Source organism: Oreochromis aureus, linkage group 15, assembly GCF_013358895.1.
Source record: "Oreochromis aureus strain Israel breed Guangdong linkage group 15, ZZ_aureus, whole genome shotgun sequence".
Classification (NCBI taxonomy): Eukaryota; Metazoa; Chordata; class Actinopteri; order Cichliformes; family Cichlidae; genus Oreochromis; species Oreochromis aureus.
Window position 1 is genome coordinate 9,712,865 of NC_052956.1, and position 20,126 is coordinate 9,732,990.

Here is a 20,126-nt window from a genome sequence, read left to right on the forward strand (position 1 = left end):
TTTTGAAAAAAGAAAAAAAGGAGAACCAGGGTTTGTGATTGGCAGATACCAGTTTCTATACAAATGTCTTTATTTTTAGTTTTAGATATAGTAGATATGCTGGAGAAAAGGTTTTAAACATGTGCTGCGAGGCAGGAGGAAAAGAGGAAGAACACAGAGAAGTCACTTGCCTGGACAAAGTGTTTATATTGTCATATGCTTTATTCTGAATTCCATGAATATTACACTTAACCAGTTGGCTAGCCTGGGTACAATAAATAAAATAACTGTAAAAGGGCTAAGATCAACTAAAATGAACAAAAAATAAAACACTTTGACCTCACCCGAACTTCACGGACGTAGGATCCTGCAGTTGGAGTTCCACGTCCAGGCCAGCGGCGGCGCTGGAGTGCTAAGGGAGGCCGGTAGTGTGAGTTGGAAGTCGGTGTTAAGCTGGTTGGCTGGCACGGTCTGGTTGGTCGGTTGATGGTAGCCATGGCTCGAGTCGCTGCGCTACTGCTCTTACCGGTTCTTATTGAATCGGTATTATCAATTTCCTTCTTTTTACCGGTCAACACTAGAAAGTGTTTACGGGAGGAGATCCACAAAGACGTGCTGGTCACGGGGGAGTATGAAATAAGCGAGCAGGCGAACACGAAAACTAATCTGAAGGTGAGCGCAGACCTGCTGGCTAGCTACCCTCACCATTACCAAGTTTGTTGTCGGGGCCGAAATGGCTTCACTCTGATTTTTAATGACCCGATGCATCGCTTACAAGTGACTCTCGTGGCTATATATGTTAAATTGAGTAATTTCTGCTGCGAAAATGTCTACTGTTGTTAGCATTGTAGCTACCCCAGGCCCAGAAAACCTCGGCTTCCTGGTTTTAAAAGCTAATTAGCCAGCTGGCTACCGTCAGTGCTCGCCAACACTCCCGTTCAGGTTAATTTGAGGGGTAATTTACTTTTTAAAAAAATTAGTTAAGACACCCCTGATACTAGTGAGCACTCGCTGTAACACACAGTGCACGTATTTATATTAAAACACTGGAGAAACGACCCTGCCGGAGATTTCGTCTGGGCTCTGCTGCTGTTACACGTCAGTCTTAGGGTCCATTCAGCTGGCAAGCACAGCCTAGCCACATTAGCACATTAGCTTCCAACACGTCAGTGATGGTTTGTGTATTATTTAAATGAAGGTGTCAAAAGATTTTACTCGCATCAAAGAAAATGACCGATCTTTATACTGTTACAGATTGCACTGCGTCCTCACGAAGTTATTTTTGGTTTTTTGGTTTTTTACTCCCCTCATGTTCTAACAGCTGGCAGTTTAATGGCTTGCATGGGGTGTTGCAGCCTTGCATTTTCAGACACAGCCACTGTAAGGATGACAAGCAACCATCATCGCAATCTCAGCCTATAACTATCTAGAAAATGACACAGTTGAAGTGTCTGAAATCCTCATGTTGGTGTCATAATAATACCATTATTAGTGATAATACTGGTGAATGATTTTAAATTCCCACATTAAAGAGCAAAGTAATTCAGTATTGATTTAAATAAATATTTCAGTTAATATTCTGCTGTTTCTTTGGCTCTTGACTGTTGTTTATTGCTTTTGTGTATCTTTGCAGATCACAGACTCCTCTGCCCACACTCTTTACTCCAAGGAAGATGCTTCAAAAGGAAAGTTTGCATTCACCACAGAGGACTATGACATGTTTGAGGTTTGCTTCGAGAGCAAATCGCCCATGGGTAAGCATGCCAACCCCCCCCCTCCCCATGTGTGTTATGGACAGCTGCTGCTATTCACACACGCTTGGTTTTATGCCTTGGTCACTGTCAAATCGTCTGATTAACCACTTAACCCACTGTCTTCATCCAGTATTACTTATTAGTTTTAGTAGATTTTTGCAGTGATTTTGGGTTATATCGATAGATGGTCATGGATTTGTATGAAACTGAAAAATGTAATTAATGAAAATGATTAATAAAATAAATGAACGCAAATGATATCCCAGCCACTGTTGGCCTATAAGGTGGCTGGTGACAACAACTCGTGCTAAATGTTCAACATGACATAATGAACAACTGAAAGACTACATTTACTCATTCTTTTCGTTATGGGGATTTCTACATTTCAGATAGGGGGAAGAAATAAGAAAGGCAGAAATTATCATCATCACATCAGGCCAATGTTTCAAAATCCGGGCATCACTAAATGAATCAAGTGTCTATACGTTTTATGTATTGATTCCTATTTGGACAGTGGCTGTTACGAAATTTTAAAATGCTTGTCTTTTCTGGTGTGTAAGTTAATGATTTTTAGTTCAAGCTTCACAAAGTGCTGTAAAAGAAAACAGTAAAACTGTATTCTTTTACAGCACTTTGTGAAGCTTGGTAAAAAAAAAAAAAAAGTGCTAGAAATTATGAATTATATAAATGATGCTCATTTTAAATGTTTCAGTGAAATTGAATATGATGATTAAAGTTTTTTGCTCTTTTAATCAGGAACTGGAAGAGTGCCTGACCAGCTGGTCAATCTGGACATGAAGCACGGTGTTGAGGCCAAAAACTACGAAGAGGTCAGAATCAGTCTGAAATGTTTGTTTGTTTTCATATAGATGATGCAGATGGTGTCTTGGAGACCAGGTCAGTAGGTTTTCATGAAGCAGCCTACAATAGCTTCACTGTTACATATAGGTTTAATTCAATTCAATTCAATTTTATTTATATAGCGCCAAATCACAACAAAAGTCGCCTCAAGGCGCTTTAGTCTCATGTTAATCAAAATGTTAATCAAATGTTATGGAAGCATAATCTGGCAGTTGTGACCTTGGTGCCTCCTTTTTTAAAACTTGTCTTTTTTTCTGGAAGTACTGCTGTAGTTGCCTTTTGTTGAAGGACAGTGTTGACGTCAGGGTGCTTTGGTAATGTGTGCGGGAGGTTCCCTGGCTTCACATCATTCAGTTTTTCTTGTATAGGGACGTATTTTGTGTATCATCACAGTACTTGGGTGCCCTTCTGAAAATTTATTACCACTAACTGTGACTGCCTTAGGCAACACTTTAAAAATTTAGGCGTGATAAAGAGCTTCGAGCTGATGATCAGTCCTCCCTCCCCACCCACATGCAGCGCACAAACATTACATGCCGTTCTTTGCGTGTTGGTGGATGTTCGGCGAGACTTCCAAGTGGGCATTCCTGTTTGTGGGTAGCTGCAATTTCAGCTCCTCCCACCATGTATTCACCTACATAGATGGACATGTTACTCATTGAACAAATTTGAAAGCTGTTCAGTGGAGGGCGTAGTTAAAGACACTGGAAGAATTCCTCACTGTTGCACAATACTTGAGAATTTGTGCTTAGCAGAGCCAGCTGTAGTGTGCTGCGTTTTTGATAATTTGGTAGCTCACGGGTTTTTTACATCCAAGGTCCTAATGGCTGAGTGGGCCTTAAAAATAAATAAATATATATTTTACTTTATTTATTTTTGTTTCACACGACTAAAGGATGCATAGAGAAATTAAATAGAGACATTCAAACCTGTGTTTTGGGCAGTTTTCCAGGCCTTTCTTGCACTGACAAGAATTTGTTCTAGTGGCTTACATCAAGTCATGCACAAAAAAACAAACAAACCAGGAGCTGCCACATAACCAAGAAACTTTCTGACGCAACACACAGCAAAAAAAAAAATGGGGTGAGTGAGTTCACACTAGTTGAGTTGGTACACGTCGTGCATTGATATCATAAAACGCTGTGGTTGGTTGTGGTTGCGGAACAAGGCCAACCACACCTAGGCTTTTCTCAGGTGCAATTGTTCACACCACAGTTCAGATGGCAGATTCTCATGAGCCTGTGTAAACAGGAATGCTTTGGCATACACACGACACTAGACTGACACCTGCTGGACAAATTATTAATAACAGTTCTTCTCAAGCTGTAGTACAGCCTTCTCTGCCATTTCCCTCTGATCACTTTCTTTTGTCCCTCCAGATTGCCAAGGTGGAGAAATTGAAGCCTCTTGAGGTTGAGCTCAGGCGTCTGGAAGACCTCTCGGAGTCCATCGTGAATGACTTTGCTTACATGAAAAAGAGAGAAGAGGAGATGCGGGACACCAATGGTAATACAACCCAGCACATACATAGCTATTCAGTAGCTCTCTCACTGAATTCAGTTTAATTTTATTTATATAATGGCAAATTACAACAACTGTCACCTCTAGGAGCTGTATTTTAAGTTAAAAATCCAACAATCCCAAAAATGACACAACTCCTTATAAACTTGCACTTGGTGACTGTGGGAAGGGAAAACTCAGATTTAGCATAAAGAAACCTCTAGCAGAAGCATTGTTGGGCTGGAGCAGCCATCTGCTGCAAATGTTCCTTTGTTATTGTTTTCTTAGGAAGTATCTAAAGACGTCAGAGTAAAGTTGTCTGCTTGTAGTGGTTACTTCAGTGATGAACAAGGAGTATTGCATCACTGTCCTATAACATGGCTACTCTTTTTTTCGCTCACCTGTCTACAGAATCCACCAACACACGCGTGCTGTACTTCAGCATATTCTCCATGTGCTGTCTGATTGGGCTGGCCACATGGCAGGTCTTCTACTTGCGGCGTTTCTTCAAGGCTAAGAAGTTGATCGAGTAGAGCGACCCGCTCCCAGCTCCTTACCTCACCGGACGCTGCCTGACGGTCAGCCAACACATCCAAACATCCACCCTCCTTGGACTAGCTTCAGCAAACAACAGCAAGTGGGGGCTCAAAATCTAGTTTTCAAGGCTGAGAGAGAGAGTACCAAGGTTTTCTTCTGGGGAAAAATAAAAAATAAAACTAAAAAAAAATCACCTGCTTATTTAGTGGTTGGAAACATGAAAAGCGCTGTAGGGAGAAATGCACTGTAAGACATGGGAGATGTCCGTCTCTGTGGTTGACATTTCTGTCTGCACTGTTTCGAATGTTGCAGCTCACTGAATAAGAACTTGTTCCTTCGAGCGTTCATTGAACAGCAATGTTTGATTTTGAGCTCAGTTTGAATGGATGTGCCATGAGCGAATGTCTTTTGCCCTCCTGTTTATACACTCATTCTTTGCCATGCCAAGTAAACTAGATCCTTGGTGCCCTTTTATCAAGTGAAGGCTCTTTGAAAACACAGTTTGTTGTTACTTTGATGACACAATTGGCAACCACTGAACTTCTGTGTTTTGTCACTTAATTTGCATACATGTCTGGTAGCTAAATTTAACTGTTTAGTTTTTTTTTCATATTGTAATTACCACTTAGTTCTTTCAACTGGTAATTTTCTTTTTCTTTTTGGGGGGTTGTGAGTTGTCAGTAATATTCCTAGTTGTAAATTAGGTCATTTCTATGGGCTCTTGCATAGAGTTTTGTTTCGGAACATTAACATCACCTATCAAATGAAGCAAGGAACCAAAAACCTTGTTCCTAGGAAGGAATTTGTAACATCCTATGTATATGGTTATGAGTAAAAACACCCTCCTGATTTCTATTATACAGTTTATATATATCTATATATATTTGTGAAAGCTTCTCCTGTCAGAGTGCAATGGACGGAGGTGTTGAAATGTAAAGCTGTCCAAGCATTTTCAGTCATAGGCCCTTCTTCTTGACACTGGTAGAGCTAATTATTCTTCTGAAATTTCACAAATATCGGTTCCCAACTACAGTATGTGCAGATCCATCCAACATGCTTCTTTCCAGCAGAATTGTTTTGGCTCGGGGTGGTTGCAGATTGTTTTTGATGGGGATAAATTAAAGCATCTGTCACGGGGTACATTTTTAACAGTGAACATTGTGCGCAGTCACTGATTTTTATGTTGACTGATTAAATTTTGTAAATTTGTGTTGGGCTTTTATTCAATAAACTATTGGATGGATTTACATTATTTTTGTTTTGTCCTTTGAATTGCCTATTTAGGCATGTTTGAAAAGTAGGAGACGCATGTAGAGTGCATGTACTGTCACTGGCCGATTTGTTATGTACACCTGCTCAACTGCCAAGTAGTGCATGTATCTAATCAATCACATGGCAGCAGCTCAGTGCATTTAGACATGTAGACATGGTCAAGACAACCTGCTCAAGGTCAAGCTGAGCATCAGAATGGCGAAGAAAGGTGATTTGCGTGGCTTTGAATGTGGCCTGTTTGCTGGTGCCAGATGAGCTGGTCTGAGTATATCAGAAACTGCTTGTCCACTTGAATTTTCTCCACACAACCATCTCCAGGGTTTCCAGAGTGTGGTCTGAAAAAAAGGAAAATTTCCAGTGAACAGCAGTTCTCACAAGTTGGGTGAAAATCCCTCATTGATGCAAGAGGTCAGAGAATGACCAGATTGTTTGAATCATTTTTAGTCATGTTTTTATTGTGTTTTTACTGTTTCAAATACATCGGAAACCTCCATTTATTTATTTTTTTCCTTTCCAAGTTTCCAACATGTTATATATGCATGTTCTGTATTGTTTAGCTGTAAAGAAAGCTAAAGAGCAGCTTCTGCTCTTATTTCACATGTACTAATACTTTATAGCAGTTTTAAAAACAATGCCTGTTTGACTACAATGGCAACTGTCACTTCAGTTAGACTGTCATTCTTCTGTTACTGCTGGTTGATTGAAAGCAAATAATAGCTCAAAAAACCACTCGTCACACCCAAGGTATTCAGAACAGCGTCTATGAATGGATGAATGGACAACATACAGAAGCTTGGGAAAATGGGCTGCAAGAGCAGAAGACCACACCAGGTGTATTTCCTGTCTGCTAAGAACAGGAAACTGAGGCTAAAGTTCACGCAGGCTCACCAGAATTGGACAAAAGAAGATTTGGAGTAAAGAACATGAAAACATGGTTTCCTTATGCCCCGTATCACAGGTTCAGGATGGTAGTGATAATGTAATGAAGTTGGGGATGTTTCTTTGGCAGCACCTTGTTGAAACTTTGCCACAAAGAATTAAAGCAATTCTGAAGGCAAAATGATGTGCTACTGAAGTGTGTTTGTTTGTTTATGACTGTTATTGAATCTGCTGAGTGCTACAGTTTCTAACATGAAGCCATCATGTTAAAGTGACTTGGTGCTTTCATGTCTGACACTTTCCAGTAGCCTAATGTTTAGATGTGGAAGTCACCTTTTTAGCTTATTTTTTGCCAGATCAAAGTGAAAAAAATCAATTAAATAATTTTAGTAATAAACAATGTAGAAATAGACTAAAATTTAGTGGAAAAACAGAATTGCTAACAAATTAAAACCAAAGCAGAAAAAACAGGTGTCCTCTGTGTCACAGCCTGATGACATTCAAATTTCCTGTCACACTAATGATTTTAAACCAGAAATCCAAACATCCCATCACCATAACGGCAGTTATCTAGGTTGGCTAGAGAACATGCCTCACTAACCTATTAGTCTCACTTTTTACAACTCTGCTGATCACAAAAATTCTGCTGACCACAATAATGACCAGTAAAATTTCTTTTTGCATGCCTTAAACCACATGAATAATGATCACTAATGAGCAATTAGTAATCAAACTGTCCAGAAGATCATAACCATCTAAACACAGCTTGGATGCATGCAACATGGCGTATCTGAAGAGATGATGGAGTCATTAACCTCATGTGGAAGATGCTTCAATCCAAACAATTTCCAATAGATTGGACCTCTGCAGTGAGAAGAGGCAGATACCATCAAAAAATAAAAGGTGAGCAACTGTGTTTTTATCTTTGTGTTTTGTGAGGCGATACTTTAAAATGTGTTATATGCATTCAAATAAAATGCTTGTGTCTAAAAGAGGAAGGCTGACAGTCACGACTGTTACTGGAAGATAATACAGAGACGCCAGGGTGTACTTTAGTTAGAGATTCCATTTATAGTTTGCCATCAATTATTCAGACTCCCAGATCAGCGCCAGAGGATACCTGCACCATAATCACTATCCACCAGGCTCAATACAAAATCATATGATTGTGACAGACAATAACCTCAACATTAATTTCAAGGTGATGGAATATCATGGGACTGCACTCTATTATCGCTCTGTTATAATCACCCTGCATAAAGCAACAGTCCCATTCTAGTGAGCCGCCATATTCTCAGAAACTATATATTACTTATAGTTAGTAGAAATCCAAGAAAAGTCAGCAGTATTTCAATGGCTTAATATCAAGGCCAAACTTCCACTCAGCCTCAGACTCGAGTAACCAAGGGCTGCTTGAGAATATAAACAGCTGACAAGGATTCAAAGGAGTTTGCAAAGAAAAGCGTCTGGACTTCTTTAAGTTGCTTGAAGATGTTTCGCCTCTCATCCGAGAAGCTTCTTCAGTTCTAAGGTCAAATGGCCGAGAGTCCCAGATTTAAACCCAGTGGGAGTATCCCCCCAAGGAGGGACAAAGGACCCCCTGGTGATCCTCTAATCACATGCGCCAAGGTGTGAAAGCGGGTGTGGGACCTAATCAGCCAGGGTTTCGGGTGAGCTCATTGTGAAACCTGGCCCCACCTTGTCATGTGAATTCCTGAGGTCAGATGGCCCAGGATGTGAGTGGGCGTTAAGGCGTCTGGGGAGGGAACTCAAAACTGGATTATAGCTGGCAGACAGTTGGTGTCGTAAACCACCGCCTCTGTTCAAAGATGGTCGCTCACAGTGGACATAGATGGCCTCTTTCACTCCTCTTTCAAACCATCTGGCCTCTCTGTCCAATATGTGAACATTGGCATCCTCGAAAGAGTGACCTTTATCCTTAAGATGCAGATGGACTGCTGAGTCTTGTCCTGTGGAGGTGGCTCTTCTATGTTGTGCCATACGCTTGTGAAGTGGCTGTTTGGTCTCTCCAATGTAGAGGTCTGGGCATTCCTCGCTGCACTGTACAGCATACACCACGTTGTTCAGTCTGTGTTTAGGAGTTTTGTCTTTCGGGTGAACCAGTTTCTGTCTGAGTGTGTTGCAGGGTCTGAAGTACACTGGGATGTCGTGCTTGGAGAAAACTCTCCTGAGTTTCTCTGATACACCGGCTACATAGGGGATGACAACGTTGTTGCGTCTGTCTTTCTTATCCTCCCTCGCTGGAGCAACTTAAAGAAGTCCAGATGCTTTTCTTTGCAAACTCCTTTGACTACGATGACCTGGATGACTGAGAACCTTCACAGACAGCTGACAAGGATACAAAAAGTTAAAAAAAAAAGGGAGATGACTTATTTTGGCTTCAAGCATCATACTGAGCCACATGTAAAATCCTACTCTTTAGGACTGTGTTTTCCAACCACTGTGCCCGAGAAATGATCAGGAGTACCCTGGAAGATTATCTGGTTCCACCTGATTAGTACACTAAGCGATCGGCGTGAGTAACTGGCAGAACAATTACATTCTCTTCCACTAGAGGGCAGTACAACTACCTGCTCTAATTAAATGGGTTGCCAACTCCCAGTAAAATAGAAGATGACGTAGAAAAGATTACATTGTCAGTGAGAGAACACAGCGCGTAATAGCAATAGCTAAATATTTGAAAAGAAAAAGTAGTCAATCTGACCTGGGTCCTGGAGAAAATTTCGACCCAGACGAAGGCCGTAGCATGAGTAGTGATCAGAAAAAGCAAAAAAGGTATCCTGGGGACAAACCGAGCCAGTTCCGCTATGCCTGGTGCGCTGGGGAAAATTATCAATATGCTTTTTGTGACATTTTTGTTTGGTGGTGTGCCGCGTGATTTTTCTAATGTGAAATATGTGCCATGGCTCCAAAAGGTTGGGAAACACTTCTTTAGGAAATATATGTTTTCAACAGTGCAGTGTGATCACTTTCAATGACAGTCTGACAATGACAGGAAGAAGAAAAGCCTCTTGTGATGGGTTTGTGTGTTATTTATATTTTAATTAGTTGTATATCATTTTTTAAAATTATTTTTGTTGCATTCAGTATGTGTAAATTAACCAGGAGTGCACTACATCTAATAAACTGTCAACTTTGTGTAAATATACATATGTTTCTACAAACCTTATTTGAGACCAAACGAGCAGCCCGTTCACTAATTTCTCAATTAAAATGTTTTAACGATGCATAGACGATAAATATGTACTATTTTTATTGCTATGATAGTAACTATTAATATTACTATAATTAATCTTTCTTGCGCAGTTTTCCATTTCTCTTAAAAATCTACTTCTTTTAACCTCTCTTCGTTTTCATCCAGCATCTACGGCCCAAAATGGCCATAAAAAGGAATATTTGTCAACAAAGAATTAAATTAAGCACAAAGCATTGACTAGAAAGGTGTATGCTTTAGCTGAAGCTTGTTATATCTCCAATGTATACAGAGCATATTTTCACAAATAGCAAGCAAGACTTTTATTATGGAATCTAATTTCTGCCACTAGGAAAACTAAAATTAAAAACTTTTCGTCTATAAGTCCAAAGATGGAGTTATTGTCTCAAAATTTCAGCTTATGTACTCAATCTTCTGAGAAAATAACTAAAAATTGATCAAATAGCATATATCCATCCATCCATCCATCCATTCGCTTCCGCTTATCCTTTTCAGGGTCGCGGGCAAATAGCATATATGTTCAAGGTATTAAGTCCAGGTTTTGAGATAATAACCCTATTTTTTTATTTGTGTTTTACGATATATAAATAATAATAAAAAATATATATATATATCGTTGTTTTACATTTCACTTTCAGACTGTCATTTTACTGTAGAAATGGGAAATTGTTGTAATTTCAACCCACTCTACTGTAACGCACGTGAAGCGGCAGACCAATCAGATGACGGCGAGCCCACAGCCACCCGGATGTAATCCTGGAGTGCTTCCTCGTCAAAACACTGGCATGGTGGAACTATTGAGTGACTCTAGTGTTACAGTTACAGCTTTTGAAAACAGCTATGCCGGGCCCATACAAAGAAACAGACCTAACCGAGAGGGTTGAGGCGTTCCTGTCCGACCTGAAGCGCGGGGGGACCGGGGCGGGACCTCTCCGGGGCTCTGCGGAGACAGCCCGAGAAACGACAGCCCTGCTCCGCAAAATTACAGCCCAGGCTCGGTGGGGCAGTGCAGGTGCTGAATGCTGTTTATTGTCGACACAGTGAAGCTAACTGCAGCGACAGCTGCCATTGTAGTCAAACAGGCTTTGTTTTTAAATCTGGTATAACGCTGTAGTACATGAGAAAAAGCTTTCTTTAGCTTTCCTTACAGCTAAACAATACAGAACATATATATGTAATATGCTGAACATGTGGGAAAAAATGGAGGTTGCTGATGTAAAATCATACACAAAAAAATATTCTATCCTAAGATTTTGGTCTTTTACAAACATCTTCTCGATTTCAGGTGATCTGATGGAAATAATCCGCAAAGAGGGGAGGAGGATGACAGCAGCCCAGCCCAGCCCTCAGAGACCACAGTGGGTAACATGATCAGACGGGTGCTGAAGATCATCAGAGAGGAATATGCCAGGTGAGGACGCCAAAACGTACCATTTTCAAAAAAATATTTGCTCCTTTTTAATTTTATAGCAACGTGTCCCAAAACAGTTGGGACGAGGAGAACAAAAGGCTGGAAAAGTAAGCAGTACCAAAAGTAAACAGCTGGAGGAACATTTTAAAACCAATTAGGTGAACTGGGAACAGGGCATTAACATGACTGGGTATAAAAGAGCATCTTAAAGAGGCAAAGTAAAGTAAAGATCGGCAGAGGTTCACCAGTCTGCAAAAGCCCTCCATAAATTGTTGATGAATTTCAGAATAATGTTCCTCAATGTAAAAATGTGAACACTTTGAATATCGCATCATGAAAAGATTTTGAGAAACTCGAGAAGTCTCTGTGCGCAAGGGACCAGACTGAAAAACAGGACTGGACGCCTGTGATATTCAGGCCATATTCAGATGGCACTGCATTTAAAACAGACATGATTCTGTCATGGAAATCACTACATGGTATCAAGAACACTTAAAGAAACCACTGTTTGTGTTCACCTGTGTTCATCCAAAAGTGTATGTTAAAGCTATACCATGGAAAGAAGAAACCAAATGAAGTGAGTCAAAGTGGAAAACTCTTCTATGCATCATCAGTGCTGAAAACTATTTACAGGTTTTAGAGTAACATATGTTGCCATTCAGATATTGGTAAACTGCATCTTGTACAGCAGTGTGGCTCTGTAGTAGAGGTGCTTCGGCTCTGAGCTTCCCTGCCTGCAGTCCAGACCTTTCACTATCTGGAAACATTTTATGCGTGTTGAAGTAAAGTAAATGTGACAAAGAAAACCCGGGACTATCGGACAGCTAGAATCCTCCAGCATCCTCCAGCAGCTTTTCTCTTCATTTCCCAGATGTTTACAAACCATTTACAAACACGTCGCCGTCCCAGCCTATTTGAGATGTGTCGCTGCCCTCAAATTGAAAACAAACTAATGAGCTGCAGTTTCAAGTTTTTTCTTCTGTCCCAGAAAACCATTTGACCTCACAGTAAAGTTGAATCAATAGGCAGCCTTGAAAGCAAGTACGATCGTACCAGAGATTAAAGGATGAGAATATATTCCTTAGAAATACTTAAGCTACAGACGGCTCAATTACTTTGTGTTTTTTGTGAGATTTGTGCTTAGCTGTGTTTTTCTTTCAGATCTCGGGGCAACAGTGAAGAGGCAGACCAGGAATCCCTCCACAAGTTGCTGACCTCTGGGGGACTCAGCGAGGAGAACGTCATCGAAGCCATCAATGAGCTACTCACTGAGCTGGGTAAGTTGCTTTATAAACAAGATAGCGTCAGTTTTTATTTTAAATCACTCCAATTCTTGGTGCCCATCATTTTATTTTTCAGAGGGAACGACCGACAACATCGCCATGCAGGCCCTGGAGCACATCCACTCTAATGAGGTCATCATGACGATTGGCCGCTCGCGCACCGTGGAGGCCTTCCTCAAAGATGCTGCACGCAAACGCAAGTTTCATGTCATTGTGGCAGAGTGTGCTCCTTTCTGCCAGGTAGCTCATCTACATCAGTCAAAAAGGAAATACTAAATGTCTAACTTTAGACACAGTTCCTAATCTTATTTCTTCACCTCCCAACAGGGGCACGAAATGGCTACAAACCTCTCAAAAGCTGGCATCGAAACAACTGTGATCACAGATGCTGCCATATTTGCAGTCATGTCTCGAGTTAATAAGGTACTTAACATTTTAAGGAGACCTTAGCGCAGTCATGTTAGAGCATGCAGGTGAACTTGTGTCATGATCTTTTTGCAGGTCATCATTGGTACACAGACAGTTCTAGCAAATGGAGGCCTGAGGGCCATCAACGGACACACACACTGGCCCTTGCAGCCAAGCATCACCCACACCTCTGATTGTTTGTGCTCCCATGTTCAAGCTCTCACCTCAGGTAAGAGATTATTCCAAAGTCAGAGTTATCTCCTTTCAACCCCCATAAATGATTATACTCCTACTTCTGTGAACATGATATGTCATATTTCAGTTTCCAAATGAAGAGGATACCTTCCATAAGTTTGTCTCCCCACATGAGGTGCTCCCGTTCACTGAAGGTAACATTTGCAACAAAACTGACCTCAACCACGTGCCCACGTTTGGAAAATCCTTTTCAGATTTGGACATATCCTCTTTGTCATTTTTTTTTTTTTTTTTAAATACCTCACATTTTTCTGTTTGTATTTCAGGTGAGATTCTCTCAAAGGTGAATGTGCACTGTCCTGTGTTTGACTATGTCCTGCCCGAGCTCATCACACTGTTCATCTCCAACATCGGAGGACACGCACCGTCATATATCTACAGACTGATGAGTGAACTTTACCACCCAGAGGACCATGAACTTTAATCGGTGTATTTAACAAATAACAAATAATAAAAAAATTTAACTTGTGCACAGATTTTGTAAGTTTACAAATTTTGTGAACAACAAAGTTTTATACGACTATTAATCTAAAAATGCAGCCAATGCATCTGGCGTTCTTTCTCTTGTACAGCCATTTAAAAATACTACAACAATAATGCTGATATGATTTGTTGTGGTTCCGTGGTGTAATGGTTAGCACTCTGAACCAAGGGCGTAGATTTGGCATGGACGGAAGGGACATGTCCCCACCAATATCCAGCGATTATTGAATTGTCCCCACCAATAATTTGATCTCTGCGAGTAAAGAAAAACAAACCCGATAGAAAGACCCCCCGATCTGTCAACGTGTCATTCACCCAGCGGTGCAGAAAGAGTTAAATTACGTTCGCTCCTACATCATGTGACAATTATGGCCAATGTGATTGGCTGTGCCTTTCAGGGAGCTCTGTTTAGTTTTAGCAGCGGCAAGCCTGCGCTGCAAGGCCCTGTAAGGAGGAGAGGAGGATGGCAGCACAAAGGAAGAACCTGGATATAAGAAAGTATTTTTCAAAGAAACCTGTAAGTCACTTAAAGACAAGTTAACTCATAAAATGTGTCCGTCATAATAACGTTACAGGCTATGCTAGGCTTTGGCCCACATCAGTCTAAAATTGTATGTAACCATGAATAACGTGTTTTGGAAACTAACTGCACAACAGGCAGTACTATTAGTTATCTCAGTTTCTAATTTCTAATTTTGATTGAAACTGTCAGAGAAAACGGCAGCCTTGAGCAAGCCAGGATATTAGTTTACAGAGGCTGTTAGAATTATATGTCTAACGTTAAAATGTTGGTGACACAATAATTTCATCCTAATGGTACTGACATATTCATAGGGTTAATTTTTGAGACAAAATATCATGAGGTAGTCATGATTTTGCAAATATTCCACCTTGTAGTGCAGTTTGCACAAATTGTTTTAAAAATGCACTCACCCTACAAACATTACTGATGAGTCAAGATCTGCACAAAGTGACAGAAACACTGAAGCAGCTACACATTTTATTCTTATTGTCATGTATGTCCTATTTGTCAGGTGACAGAAGAACCAACACAAAGCTCAGAGAGTAACGGTGATACAAGATCACAGGTGAAATTGGATGATGACCTAGTGGTTCATGACTGTATTTGAAGCACATGTGTGACTGCATGTATTTGGAGTGTCTCACTGTTATTTATCAGGTGACAGAGGAAGCTCTGCCATGTTGTAGCTCGGACAGAGGTGAAGAGGCGAGGTCACAGGTGACTGACTGATGATTTGGTGCTATAGATTAACTAGTATTTATTATCATGACAATTGTTAGGCTGCTGATGTAAATTGATTCATTAGTGTATATTTGACAAAGAATGTGAATTGACATGTCTCACTTTTTATATGGCACAAATCAATGTGTTATTTTATCAGGTGGCAATATGTCCTAGTGCAGTCAGAAGGGAAGAGCCAGGGCCAAACATGAGGCACATCAAGCACAGAATAATAATTTTAATCTGAGGATAAAACGCATGTACTGAGGCTGAAAGAAGCTTTAGTGCTCTCAGAAGACTAAAAAGATGGCTAAGGTCAACAATGACTCAAATGAGATTAAACAATGCTGCTGTATGCCATGTCCACCAGGAGAGACTGGACAGTATAGATGTAAAACCAATATGCCAGCAGTTTATCTCAGTTAACGAGAGGAGAAGGCATGTGTTTGGCTCCTTCACATAGTGGACATTGAGTTGTTGTGTGGGACACCAGTAGTCCATGTCTGTTGCTGTAACAGTAGTTCATGTTTAGAATAAAACATCCCAGCTCACTGATTTGATAGGGGCAATAGTGTGCCTAAAATGTTGCATAATTTTTGTCATTCAGTGTTCCCTTAGTGCTAATGTATCAGAGATGTTGGTGTACTATAACTGAAGTAATATTGTTAAGTCCTTAAAGTCATATTCTTTTATTGTCATGACTGTATTTGAAGCTATTTTTATTTTTGTATGATGCCTGATTTATATGGAATATGGCTGAAGTAAACTAAAGTCTAAAATACTTAGTCATTTATTTAATAGTAATTTAAGATTATATAATTCACATATAAAACTATGAATTGTAATTTTAAATGGTTTAAAAGCATGTAGAATAACATATGTAGGCAAGTATATTTCTCCTTTTTTTTTTTTTTTTTATCAAGAAGCAAAGACAAAAAGGGGGGGAAAAAAGAAACAGGGCAGGGTTTGGTGGTTGAATCATCCGTCCCCACCAATGCCAAAACCAAATCTACGCCCTTGGTTTGGACGCTGTTGAGAAAATTTTGTACAATGTATGTGAAATTTGGCAAAAATAATCAGAAGATTAATAATATATTTTTTCCCTGGAATTATTTTATCAGTATGTGAGAGGCCAAATAGAATATGTTGAAACTTCAGTTTACATGAGGGATCAATTTTGGTGTTTATAAAATTATTTAGATCAATCCAAAATACATGTGTATAAGTGCATTCCCAAAATAAATGACATATTGTTTCCTCTGCATTGCTGCAAAAAGTACAAGGAGTATCAATATTTTTCTTAAATTTAACCAGATATGTCTTTACCGGATAACATCTATGGATCAACTTAAGAGTAACTTCTCTTACCTTATTAGTAATAATAAATTTCCTTGATAGAATCCAAGTGTTTTTCCAGTCTATATCATTGTAAATATTGTTCCAGTAAAATACAGCTGCAGGTTTGGAAACAATATCTCTTTGAATGATTTGTCTAATACATTGATTTGTGGTTTTATCACTCAATAAAGGACAGATGTTACCGATGTATATGCTAGCGGGATTTAGTTCTGGAATAATACAATTTCTACCTTTAGGAGCAGACACCAATAACCTTCTCACCCCATCTGGTATTGCATCAAAAACTACAGCATATTCTCTTGGAGTGACAGGAAAATCATAAACAGACAAAAATTCCTTATAAGAAAATAACTGACCATTATCATTCAGTAATTGACTCACAAGTGAAATATTTCTATCAACCCATTTCTGAATATATAATGGTTTGTTCTTAAATTTAATATCCTGATTGTTCCAAATGAGATATTTATGGGGAGAAAAGTTGTGAGAGTATATTATTAACCAAGATGATAAGAGTTGACTATGAAAGTTGGAGAGTTTAATCGGTAATTTAGAGATATTGTAATTGCATCTTAGCAGAAAGTGCATTCCTCCAAGTGAGTTAAAGATATGATTGGTAATAAAATTCCAAATTGAATTGGGATTTTTTAAAAAGAGTTTGATCCATTTGATTTTAAAAGACGCATTTAAGGAAGTGAAATCTAAAGAATTTAGGCCACCAGAACACAACTTGTTTATCATTATATTTTTTTTAATATAATGTATTCTCTTTTTCCAAATGAAGTTAAATAATATTTTATCAATTTTTGTGCATAATTCTTTCAAAACATCAAGAGCCATAGCTGCATAAATAAGTCTGGAGAGGCCTTCAACTTTGGCTACCAAGGATCTTCCAGTAATGGATAAATCTCTTTGAAGCCAAAGATTAAATCTTTGTTGTATTGCAGTTATGAGAGGATCGAAATTTTCAGATAATCTGGCATCTTGGTCTTTTTGAATAATACCAAGATATTTAACCTTATTTTTAACAGGAACACCTGATATAATAGTATCTGTGCAGAATTTAACAGGGAGAAGTTCACATTTTGGAATGTTGAGTTTAAGACCAGAGGCTATTGATAAATTATTGACAACTTTGAGAGCTTCATCAACTTGATATTTATCCTTTAAAAAAAAGTGTTGTGTCATCTGCTAGTTGAATAATAGATAATGTTCTGCCAGCAACAGAGAGACCCACTACACTGCTGTTTTTAAAATGAATAGAGAGTAACTGCATAGGAAGAAGGAAAAGATATGCAGAAATTGGACAACCTTGCCGGATCCCACGGTTGATATCAAATCTTTTCGTTGTACCAAATGGGAGTTTGATTGAGCTATTTGCATCTGCATATAAAGTTTGAACTGATTTTTTTAAACATATTTCCAAAACCAAAAATATCAAGTGCTCTGAACATGAATTCATGTTCAATGGAGTCGAAAGCTTTATAAAAATCCAAAAAAAGAATGAAACTATTATCTGTGATTAAATCTGAATGATCCAAAATATCAATTACCAGTCTTATATTATTAGTTATGCGTCTGCCAGTCATAAAACCAGACTGTGTTTCATCAATGATATCATTAAGTGCACATTTTAACTTTTTAGCCAAACACATAGCAATTATTTTATAATCATTATTCAGCAGTGAAATAGGTCTCCAATTTTCTATCAAAAGGGTGTCTTTTTGAGGTTTCGGAATCAAAGTAATTAGCCCCTGAGTCAACGGAGGGAGCTTTTCATTATCAATGTTTTCAATATATACTTTATGTAAAAAGCGTGATAAGTCCTTTGAAAATAATTTGTAAAATTCAGAAGTCAAACCGTCATTCCCTGGACTCTTATTAAGTTTCATTTTATTAATAGCACCTTCAATGTCTAGTGTTGTGATGGGGGCATCACACATAGTTTTATTATTGTCACTAATTGTTTTAATATTGCCTAAGGAATTATAGAATTTTTCCATGGCTTCTGTAGAAAAATTAGATTTATATAAATTTTTATAGAAAAGTTCACAAGTCTTGGAAATCACTTGAGGGTCTTGTGTGATGACCCCATCTGAACAAAGTTTAGTCATGCTGGCAAGTGTATTATGATGTTTTTCTAATTTGAAAAAATAGCTAGAGTTTTGTTCTCCCTCTTCAAGCCATTTCCTTCTTGACCGCACAAAGGCACCTTTTGCCTTGTAAATATATATATTATCTAATTTTAATTGTAGAATTTGAAGTCTGTTCCGGTTATCTTCAGATAAATTATCAGGTGATCTAGACAAAGTGATAATTTCAGAAATTATTTCTAACTCTTCTTTTTTTCTATTTTTAACTATTTCAGCTCCCCTTTTCATTAAAAGGGACCTCAATTCAAATTTCATAAGCTCCCAATTTTTACAAAAAGCATTTTCAACACATGCCTTGTTCCAATACTCATCTATTTTTGTTTTAATTTCCTTTACCAAAGAATCATTCAATAGAAGAGAATTATTTAATTTCCAATATGAATTCACTCTTTTAGACGGTTTACTGGCATACAAACATACCTCCCAAAAATTGTTTTATGATCTGTCAAGGGTGTTGGCAACATTTTTGATGTAGAAACATATTCGGATAAAGGATCAGAAATTAGCCAATAATCAATACAAGACTGTAATGAGCCAGATCTATTTTTCCACGAAAATTCCTTAATTGTTGGATTTTTGAATCTCCAGATATCAATTAAGTCTCTTTCATTCATAAAATCCAACATATAATTACTACTTTCCTGACTTTTACTTGGCCATCTATCTATCATGTTATTGAGTGAATGATTCCAGTCTCCTCCTAATATAATCTTTAGATTAGCAAATTTACTTATTAAAGACTCAATTTTTTTATTCACAACAAGTATTAGGTCAATATTCTCCTGTTTGTTATTATAGCCGTAAATGTTACCCAGTAAGAGGGTCTGATCATTTAAAAAAAAACAACCAGCAAAATAAAATGTCCTTTTGGATCAGTTTCTGAAGATATAATTTTTCCATTAAATTTATGCTTTAAAATCAGAGTTCCCGCTGAATGGTTTGTGCCATGAGACATCCATAAATCTTCGCCCCATTGGGATTTCCAGAAGTTAGCGTCCTTAGGTTCAGAATGGGATTCTTATAAGAAACAAAAGTCAGTATTCAAACTTTTAGCATATAAAAACAGAGCTTTCCTTTTGGTATTGTCCCTTAGTCCTCGAGCATTAAAAGAAATAGAATCAGAATCAGAAAGGGTTTTATTGCCACATGTTGAGCAGGTTTACAACATTAGGAAATTGCTGCGGTACTTAGTGCAAACATACTGTCATATAATGCTTAAATAGACATAAAAATAAGAATTAAAAGTGCTAAGTAGATAGATATATACATGAATGCAGGTGGTGATCAGTGCCAAACATGGGATGATGCAGTGAACGCAGTGTAGGGTCATGTGTTAGTGGTGGGAACAGTCATATGGCTATTGTTCATGAGTCCAACAGCAGAGGGGAAGAAACTGTTCTTATGGCGAGAGGTTCTGGTGCGAATGGACCGGAGCCTCCTGCCTGAGGGGAGCAGGTCAAACAGACTGTGTCCAGGGTGAGAAGGGTCAGCTGTGATCCGAGCTGCACGCCCCA

The 20,126-nt window shown here is 38.7% G+C and overlaps 2 protein-coding genes across 2 annotated transcripts; both read left to right on the forward strand.

Moving 5' to 3' along the window:
• Positions 1-407: 407 nt before the first annotated feature.
• On the forward strand, positions 408-5,883 carry tmed10 (transmembrane p24 trafficking protein 10). The gene is made up of 5 exons (XM_031731996.2): positions 408-651; positions 1,613-1,733; positions 2,490-2,563; positions 3,974-4,100; positions 4,506-5,883. The coding sequence occupies exons 1-5, from the start codon at positions 466-468 to the stop codon at positions 4,625-4,627; spliced, it is 630 nt and encodes a 209-aa protein (XP_031587856.1). The 5' UTR covers positions 408-465; the 3' UTR covers positions 4,628-5,883.
• A 4,888-nt stretch (positions 5,884-10,771) lies between these two features.
• LOC116314104 (eukaryotic translation initiation factor 2B, subunit 2 beta) lies at positions 10,772-13,850 on the forward strand. The gene is given in 11 exon segments (XM_039598598.1): positions 10,772-11,029; positions 11,303-11,349; positions 11,352-11,428; positions 12,590-12,705; positions 12,788-12,951; positions 13,039-13,134; positions 13,213-13,267; positions 13,270-13,299; positions 13,302-13,348; positions 13,442-13,508; positions 13,641-13,850. Coding segments are annotated over 11 exon segments (1,029 nt in total). The 5' UTR covers positions 10,772-10,857; the 3' UTR covers positions 13,799-13,850.
• Positions 13,851-20,126: the final 6,276 nt, after the last annotated feature.

Coding starts and splice junctions, on each gene's coding strand:
- tmed10 (XM_031731996.2), top strand. CDS start 466: ATGGTAGCCATGGCTCGAGTCGCTGCGCTACTGCTCTTACCGGTTCTT. Junction 652..1,612: donor ACACGAAAACTAATCTGAAG/GTGAGCGCAGAC, acceptor GTATCTTTGCAG/ATCACAGACTCCTCTGCCCA. Junction 1,734..2,489: donor CGAGAGCAAATCGCCCATGG/GTAAGCATGCCA, acceptor TCTTTTAATCAG/GAACTGGAAGAGTGCCTGAC.